The 8,629-nt window shown below is 44.9% G+C and overlaps 2 protein-coding genes across 3 annotated transcripts; one reads left to right on the forward strand and one right to left on the reverse strand.

Moving 5' to 3' along the window:
* Positions 1 to 48: 48 nt before the first annotated feature.
* On the forward strand, positions 49 to 3,520 carry LOC148401834 (peptidyl-prolyl cis-trans isomerase FKBP1A-like). Its single transcript, XM_088363103.1, has 5 exons — positions 49 to 201; positions 296 to 343; positions 1,537 to 1,649; positions 1,723 to 1,899; positions 2,789 to 3,520. Exons 1-4 carry the CDS (start codon positions 165 to 167, stop codon positions 1,849 to 1,851), a joined length of 327 nt encoding a protein of 108 aa, XP_088219229.1. The 5' UTR covers positions 49 to 164; the 3' UTR covers positions 1,852 to 1,899; positions 2,789 to 3,520.
* On the reverse strand, positions 3,290 to 8,343 carry snpha (syntaphilin a). 2 transcript variants are annotated; one of them, XM_088363083.1, is made up of 5 exons: positions 8,051 to 8,343; positions 7,007 to 7,099; positions 6,799 to 6,919; positions 6,480 to 6,629; positions 3,290 to 6,113 (listed from the first exon to the last, which is right to left on the reverse strand). In XM_088363083.1, exons 3-5 carry the CDS (start codon positions 6,879 to 6,881, stop codon positions 5,021 to 5,023), a joined length of 1,326 nt encoding a protein of 441 aa, XP_088219209.1. In that variant the 5' UTR covers positions 6,882 to 6,919; positions 7,007 to 7,099; positions 8,051 to 8,343; the 3' UTR covers positions 3,290 to 5,020. The 2 variants fall into 2 exon arrangements, with proteins under 2 accessions (XP_088219209.1, XP_088219199.1); XM_088363073.1 differs by having other exon boundaries at positions 6,799 to 6,930.
* Positions 8,344 to 8,629: the final 286 nt, after the last annotated feature.

An 8,629-nucleotide genomic window follows, 5' to 3' on the forward strand; every position in this document is an offset into this window, starting at 1 on the left:
CGTGTGTGTGTTTCCCACAAAAAAATAAACAATAACCCCAGATTTGCGCGTGTGGGCGCACGCACGCCTGCGCGAATGTGCGCCTGCGCGTGTGTAAACCGTGCATCCCCCTGCTTCCGCTCTTCGCACGGTGGGCGAAACGGAACGGCCGAGGAATCGCGAACATGGGAGTGCAAATTGAAACCATCAAGCCGGGGGACGGTAGGTCGAGCTCGCCTTATCTTTTTTCCAAATCGGTTTCTTTTTGTGGTGTTTTTTGTCCATTCCGACGGTGCTGTCCCGTGCGTATCTGCAGGACAAACGTTTCCCAAGAAGGGGCAGCGCGTCGTGGTGCACTACACTGGTGAGTAAGGATCGCGGCTACAGGAGCGACAAACTTAACCATTTGGCCTTTGAATAATAATAATAATAATGATTATCCCACCATTGTTTGCTTGCGACGTTTTGGCTTAATGCATTGTTGTCGTGAACTGGGTTGGTTTGTTTCCACTTGGTATTGTGGAGCGCGGCGGAAGGTTTCCTCTTTGGCTAGTGGTCAAGCGTGAAGTCATTATGGCTTTTTGGTGAGAAATCACTGGGTTGCTAACGTTTAGATTTAATGATCTTGTGTTTAATTGAAGTTTGTATTAGTTGTTTTTTTCTATGGTTTGGGTGAGTTAGCAGGAGCCTAGCTTTTTGGCAATCGGCCCGCGTTAAGCTAGGCGGCTAACTTAAGCTAATGGGCTAACCAGCTGCAATGCTGCCCTAGAAAAAAATGTTCTGTCAAATTAGTTTTCATGTAAGCTCATTGTTGTTCTCGGGGAGAAGGGGGGGCGGGGGGTTAGTTAGATCGTGAAACCACGTTAATAACTAATCAGCGATAACAAGCCAAGTGTTAAGGGTGTAACGTTACGCCACTTATCACGGATCTGATGTGTTTGAAGAATCTTCGGAAGAGTCTGGTTGCAAAAGAGTTCTCAGAAGTATCGATTTGTTTAGCCAACTCGTCAAACAATGTCAATATCATATTAACTTAATGTCGACAATGAATGAAACTGTTTTGGTCCCACCAAGAGACATGATCAGTGTCATTAACAAATGTTTTAATAATAGCAAATGCATGCACTTTGGCCATCACAACACAATGTGCAGGAAAAACGCATTTTCATGTAATTATTATTTTATTTCCTGGGGACGCAAATGGCACCAGTTTGGTGGAATGAACCATTGACAATACCGCGATTGTGTCAAAATTACGTCACTTGTCAAGATGGCGATCAAGTCATTTGATTTGTGAAATTGATTTTGATTTCAAAATGTCACAAAGTGTCATTTGACTATAAAGACAATCTGCACGCAGGGGCAAAAGTGCGACGCAATCAAATATTAGATGTTACTTAAGTTGCAGTTGAACTTGATGTTAGGATGATGGTGCCCGGTTGATGTCAGTGGCAATAGTTTGATGATAGAAGCAGTTGTTGAAGCAGTTGGATTGACTTTTTATAGAGAGAGCTTCGTGAACAGTATGGTTGTGACACACACCTTCTCTGTGGTCAGGAACACTGGATGACGGGAAAGTGTTTGACTCCTCGAGGGGCCGAGCGAAGCCTTTCAAGTTCAAGATAGGACACCAGGAGGTCATCCGTGGCTGGGAAGAAGGAGTCGCTCAGGTGAGGAGTTAAGCGCAGCCTTTCTCCCTGCACAATGGTGAAGCCGCCTGTAACCTTCTCTCCACCTCCACAGATGAGCGTAGGTCAGCGGGCTAAGCTGATCTGCTCGCCGGACTTCGCTTACGGCAGCAAGGGCCACCCAGGGGTCATCCCCCCAAACGCTACGCTCACCTTCGACGTGGAGTTGCTGGGGCTGGAGTAGGGCTGAAGCGTCTTCGCCGCTTTGCCTCGTTCCGTGCAACTTGCCAGGGTGAGACAAAATATTTTGGTGTTCAGATATCCTACTGAAAATTTTATCTAATATTTGATTTGATCGGATATTTGGATAAAAATAACTACTTTTTTTCTTGAATATAAATACAGCAGGCAAAAACATGTAACATCTACTTACGAACGCCTATGCTTACGAACATTCCGAGATACGAGCCTCAAGATTTTTTTGCCTCCACCCATGAGTGACTCTGTTAGAGCGTGTCAGGTGACGTTGTGACATGTGTGTGCGTGTCTCTACCCTTCGCTCAGCCACTTCCTGTGTTTGTTGAGCTTAAACTGTGTATAGGAGGTTCCTCTCTAGGAACATTAGTTTTGACAAATCTCTCCCCATTGTTTTTCAGTCCATGAAATGAGGTGATGTAAGAGCCACGGTAGCGATTTTGCTAGCGAAAACGACACACTTGAGTAGGGCTGTGCAATCAAGCAAAATTATTACTCTCCGCAATTGAAAAAAAGAAAACAATTGGTAATATGTATTAATGCTCAGTGCAACAAAACCATACTTGAATTTATCATTTGCAGCATTTTCGTTTAAAAGAAGAAGAAAAAAAAAACCCACGCATTTTCACACTGCCCCGTTCTCTCTTGAGCTATTGTTGAAACAGCCTACTCATGTGGTCCTGAGGGGGCTACTTGATGCCCGCAGGCACCACAGTGTCTGTCACCCCAGCTGTAGAGTCAACACTTCAACCATCTTTTTTTTCTTTCTCTGTATTGCTCCCTGAATGAGCGCATGCACCTGCAAGAGCGTGCAGTCCACATGGCTGGTGGACCAAACATTGATTTGGGTGTCGCGCATATGATTTTATTATGAGGCAGAAATCTTTACTGTCACCTGTATCGTGCTGCTTTTGTGTTGACTGCAGGTCAAATCCTATCATGGGAACATGGAGGAAAATCCAGATGACTCCTGCATAGGACCTACTATGTCTATACCTTCACCTGTCCACTCTCCTTTTCGTATGCATACCACTTCCTTCTAGTTTGGACCTTCTACTCAGTCCAACCTCATCCCATCCTATCTATTTAGACATACTGCAATGTACTTTCATGTTTTGTTTTATTTTTGACATTTACATGCTTTTTCTTGGTTCTGAAGTTCTGAATCAGTTTCATTCCTCGTGTGGCCTTTCTACAACACTGGTCTTAATGTGTTTTTTCAAAAGGAATTGTTTTGACGTGGAGCTGTTTTACGAGTGGCCATGGCACTTAGTTATCCGGCGACATTACACAAGGACGTCATCACTTGACATCCTCAAATCAAGCACACAAACGGAGTTGCCTACAGCTCTCCACAATTTTTTGCCAGCAACATTTATTTATGAGCGCACAATGATTTTAGCGCTCAGATACTCACAGTTGGACGCTTTTTGTCTTGGTTTGCTCTAAGAAAAAAAGAAAAAACAATAAATGTGGGGAAAATTTACCCCCTGCCCCCCGATAAAACGTTTGTGGCAAAAGGTTTGTTGCATGAAAACTTACCCACGAGGCACCTTGCAATTTGTGATTGCGTTTATTTTAAGGAGTTGTGTGTTACAAGCTGTGGATGTTACATTCTCTTCCTTACTCTTCACAATAAAAGAGTACAGTCAGTACAAGCGTCTCATTGCTTTGTAGGAATAGGACAGATCAGATTTAAGGAGCAATCGTACCCTTGCAAGTTAAAGATATACATTACATTTATATTTCAACCAAAAAAGATTCTGTTTTTGTGCAACGTGCAGATCCAACCGTTAAGTTGAATTGAGCTAGCAAACTACCCCTGAAAACAAAAATATATATTTCTTTGCATAAGGTTCAAACTAGTTATTGTACATATTTTATTACGTGCTTAGGATTTGCTAATTCAGCAGGAACTTTACCTCACTGTCTTCTCTTGTCCTATGTTAACACATTTGCTCTTTCTTTATATATACAAAGTTCAAAAATAGACCCAAAACATTATCTTAAAAATCCTTAGACAAAGCCTTTTGCATTCATACATTCACGGATCACAACATGACCTTGTATAACCTTCAGTCCACACACACGTTGGTCAAGTATTTCCATGGAAAACGACAAGTTAGCTCCTCCTATGCTTTGTTGCCACTGTTAAGTCCCTGTAAAGTTTTTTATTATGCAAGCTATTAAATATTTATAAAGAAATGTTCCCGCAGGAAATGCTCTTGGAAAGAAAATACTGTACATGACAAGTGATGATTTGTCTATTTAGGTGATGGTAAACTACATACGTCTAGGGAGAAAATGTTTTGACTAAACTGAAATAGAAAAATTCTGATTTTCTTGCACAAATAAAATTGTAGACAGGACAAAGCGCACAGTAGAGTCCGACAAAGTCACACAATTTCGAGTTCACCCAAAATCTTATGGAAAATAATTCTCAAAACAGTAAGACATCAGCTCAGTAAATATTGTGAAATAAAATTACAAAAACTATAAGAATGAAAAATATACATAGTAGGACCAAAAAGCGTAATAAACATGATACCTTATTGGTTGAAAACAAACCATTCTGAAAGATTAAATGTATTGTACATAAGTTCAATACAACTGAACTGGAGCACTCCAGCAATTTGCTTGAATAGCATTTTGCTTGGACCCAGGGGCGGAGCTATGTGGTTGCCAGGGGTGGCCATGACCCACCCTTTGTCAATCTCAACACCTATGGAAAAATATTGTCCGAGATTTAGCACGCCTGTGACCCTCATGAGGGTCACAGGCGTGCTAAATCAGTCTTTGGGCGGCAAACTGTATGGATGGACAATATTATATTATTTTTCTGGATATATAAAAAAAAAAAAAAAAAACATTCTGGAAGTCAAGTCAATTCTGGAAGAAAATTTGTTTTGAGGAGAGGAGGCTGGAATGTAATTGCATTTCCATTCATTACTATGGGGAAAAGATGAGTGTTTTGAGTTGCAATCGTTCTCTCCTGTAAATAGCGGGGGTCCACTTTTATCTTTTGAGAACAATTTTTCTCTGTGCAAATAAGTAACCCCCCATAAATTCACACCAGTTCTTTGACATATTCTTTGAAGTTAAATGTGACAAGAGCAGCCCATGCCAAAAGCGTGTTAAGTTTGAGAAAGCCTGGAGGGTCAGATGGGCGTTCCACTCACGCTGGCCCGTCCGCGTCCACGTCCTGGCCCACCACCTCTCCGACGGAGCGAGTGCAAGGCCACAGCACAGCAACCTCTCAGCAAGGAGCCGATGTGATAGACGGGCGCAATGTCCTGAGGTGATCCGCGACACAGCCACGCCACGGTCGGAACCACCGGCGCAGCCAAGGCCAACAGATCCACCAAGAAGTAAGGGCTCCAGTGGCACCTCTGAGGCGCATCATCATTTCCCACTTCCTCTTTGCTGTCTTCCTCTGTCTCCAAGATGGCTGCTTCCTGCCTGTGGGGGGCTGCGGTGTGGGGTTGGCGCACATGGGGCATCTCTGGAGGAGACAGAGGAAGCAAAGTCGTCGGAGCGACGAAGGGATCCACGGGGCTCGTGTCCGCCGACGGCACGGAAATGACGCTCAGCTCCTCTGGGCCGCTGTCCTCACGTGACCGCCAAGTCATGGTCGGGCTGCAGGCCTGCGAGCGTACTTCTGGCTTTCCCCTAGCCGGAGCACTCGGTACAGGGTCGGCGGGTGCCGTCGAAGCTGAGGCAATAGTTTCCGGGGGCTCCTCCTGAGGTAAGTGCAGGAACAAGTGATGATGAGGGAGGTAGCAGCTTCCGGACAGAGAGTGGCAGGAGTGGGAGACGGATACGGCGCCCCCTCGGCACAGCCGGTCACATGCGGCGTAGGGCAGCGCAGTCCCTTCGACGCGGTCTCGCCGTGGCGTGCGCTCCGTGAGGAGTCCGGCCTCCAGCAGCAGGTGGCATGATGATCGGTTCGACTCGGTCGGCGTGGCCTCTGCGCTCAGGTGTCTGCTGCGGGTCAAAGTGCTGGCAGGGGAGCAGCCGCAGGAGCGAGACCTCCCGCTGGGCCTCGGGTCCTGTGACCTCGTGTATGGCTTATGGTCGTGGTCTTGCTTACCCAGGTTGGACCTGACAGACTCCACCACTTCTTGCAGGTGCTGAATTTCCTTGCGGGCTTCTTTGAGGGCCAACTGGGCCTCCACGCGGTGGCATTCTTCTTCAATCCAGTCTTCCTGCATCCTGTACAGCTGAGTCCTCAACTCATCTATTTCGTAGTCCCTGTGGCGTAACCCAAGAAAATGGAAAGTACGTGAGTTTTTTTTTACCGACCTTTTGTTTTGCTGGTAAACAACAGGCGCCAGGGCAGTAGTTTTTGTTCTTCATCTTCTGTAAAATACAGCGCTTAGAATGCACAAACATAAATTGGTTATGATTCCATAACAGCCATGAGAAAATTGGCAAAAACAGAAAAATCGGGTGTTTGCAAATGTCTTAGTTTGAGTCAACACAAAAATCGGTGTGCTTTCGTGGCCGAGTACAAAAATCAAGATTTACAGTAGAGAGGCTGACACAGTATGTAAAATCTTAATTTATATTGTATATAAAGTTTGTAAACGACTGACGGATGTATTTGATATGACTGACCTGTGATGTAATCGCTCCACGTTGTCCCTCAGTCTGGCTCGCAGATGACGTATGCACACTTCTTTCTGCTGCAGGGGAGTGAGGTATTGCTCTGGGGCGGGAGGCCTGATCCCATGGTTGTCGCTACACACTGTATGCTTTGCCTGACGCCTGAGGAGAAAAAACAGTGGCGACATCATATTTTGGGTAGATTTTTGGCGTTTATTTTATTTTCTATGTGGGGAAGAGCTTCATGTTGACAGGTGGAAAATGCACAGCCTGCCCCCATGACTCATCATATTGTGCCAAAAAAAAAATCCCTTGATTAGCAACTTTTTACCTCGGCGTACTGGGATACATCCGAGGCGTGAGGCTTCCCTCTGTCGCCTTGACCTTCAGCGAATAGTTGCTGGTGCTGGACATGTCACTAGGGTTGCATCGTCCGCTGCTACCACTCGTTCCTGCAGAGCGCCTTGTTGTGAAAATGACAATATTGAGTTGATGTGTCCTAAACATTATTTGGATGAGCAAGCAGGATGTGACCGTACCTGCGCTGACCTGATGAAGGTTTCCTGCTTGGGGTGAGCGTTAAGGACATACTGCCTCTAGTAAAGGAGGCTCGGAGTCCTTCCAGCTAGACTCTGAAAAATAGTAAATGCATTTATGGTATTAGAATCTGATTGGGTCTAAATTGGATTATGGAGAGTCATTTCCTGCAAAAAAAACTGACTTTGGCAAAGAATGAGTTAGGCAGTTATGTTATTAGTGTGATGATATGTTAACTTTGGGTCAAATACTTGATATCATAGCTATGCAGTATGCAGATGATATGAAGCAACCAGTATATTGATCAGTTCAATTTCACTGTCTACACTAGAGCAAATTAACAACTGAATGAACCAAAACAGTCTTCAGCTCTATTTTTAAATGGGATTAAAGTTAAATATAAACTCAAAACAACTTTGCAGATTCAAGAACAATCAAACAGTCACGCTTCCTCCAAGATGATGTCTTGGACTTGGACGGATGACGTAGCCGTTCAGACTGTGGAACAGTGTGTTGTTTTTACTCTGCTTCTAATATTGTTAATTGAGTTTTTAAATCCTTTGACGTGTCTTTGTTTGCGTGAAGCACATTGATTTGCCTTGTGTATGAAATGTGCTGTATGAATGAAGTAAATGGCAAAAGGTACAATGAACTTTTTCATTCGTACACACCTTGGCTTTGTGTTCATTTCACAATAGGTCGTGTTGTGATTGCGAACACACGCCCAATTCCATTCATCTCACCTCGCCTCTTGTATATGAGCAATAGAAGCATCAGCATCAGCATCCACCAACAGGTGGTCACGGCATTAATGGCGAGAAATACGTAAGCGTGTTACGTAAGCGTGCGCGTGATTGAGGATGCGGAGGCGAGCAGCTGGCACAAAAAGCGCACCAAAAGCGGCCACAATATGTAGAGCATCCTGGAATACAATTAAGGAGTGAAAAACAGCAGGAGCACAAAATAGAGAGGAGAAAAGGCTGAGTCCTGCAGAGGTGTCCGATAAAGCCGTTTGTGTGGCGGCGGGTACCGCGAACGCGTCTCACCGTGTCAGAAGCCTCGGACCCGAGCGTGCCGCTCACGGGGACGACGACAGCTATACCGAGGCTGCGGCTGGTGCGTCGCTGGCAGCGTGGCGAGAAGACGCAGCAGCTGATGCGGATCCGAGCGCATCCTGCAGCCATGAAGGGCTCATATCGAGTGCGCCCACTGCGACGTCGATTCCTCTTAAAGAGACAGCAAGGGGACGAGAGGAGACGACAGAGGGGAGGACAGGACATGAGATGGGACAAACGTTCAGCGCTCTCACATTCACGATCCGAATGCTCTCACACTTATCACCGACTAATAAAAAACTCTTGATATACTGTACTGAAAAACTTTCTGATAAAGCATCAATTAATCAATCTATCTCATATAGCCTACTGAAAAAAGTGTTTCAGTGGTGTGTGGACAATTCAGGAATGAGTGATAGTGTGAGAGCACCATAGTTATTAAAATATTTTTAGGTCAATGTGGAATATGTGAGAGTATATTACTTGTGCATGTGTGAGCATTTCAGTAGGAGTGTGTGTTTCATTTTACATATGAAAGTGTTTCTGTTGTGTAGCTTCATATTCACCTGG

This window comes from Syngnathus floridae, chromosome 2, assembly GCF_059516105.1.
Source record: "Syngnathus floridae isolate MCC-2025c chromosome 2, RoL_Sflo_1.0, whole genome shotgun sequence".
Taxonomy (NCBI): Eukaryota; Metazoa; Chordata; class Actinopteri; order Syngnathiformes; family Syngnathidae; genus Syngnathus; species Syngnathus floridae.

Bases quoted from the DNA above. Each gene is read 5' to 3' on its own strand.
- LOC148401834 (XM_088363103.1), top strand. From the start codon at position 165: ATGGGAGTGCAAATTGAAACCATCAAGCCGGGGGACG. The intron at 202-295 runs GTAGGTCGAGCT...GCGTATCTGCAG, and splicing joins AACCATCAAGCCGGGGGACG to GACAAACGTTTCCCAAGAAG. The intron at 1,650-1,722 runs GTGAGGAGTTAA...CCACCTCCACAG, and splicing joins GGGAAGAAGGAGTCGCTCAG to ATGAGCGTAGGTCAGCGGGC.
- snpha (XM_088363073.1), bottom strand. From the start codon at position 7,056: ATGTCCTTAACGCTCACCCCAAGCAGGAAACCTTCATCAGGTCAGCGC. The intron at 6,931-7,006 runs GTACGGTCACAT...TTTCACAACAAG, and splicing joins CCTTCATCAGGTCAGCGCAG to GCGCTCTGCAGGAACGAGTG. The intron at 6,630-6,798 runs GTAAAAAGTTGC...TTTTCTCCTCAG, and splicing joins ATGTATCCCAGTACGCCGAG to GCGTCAGGCAAAGCATACAG.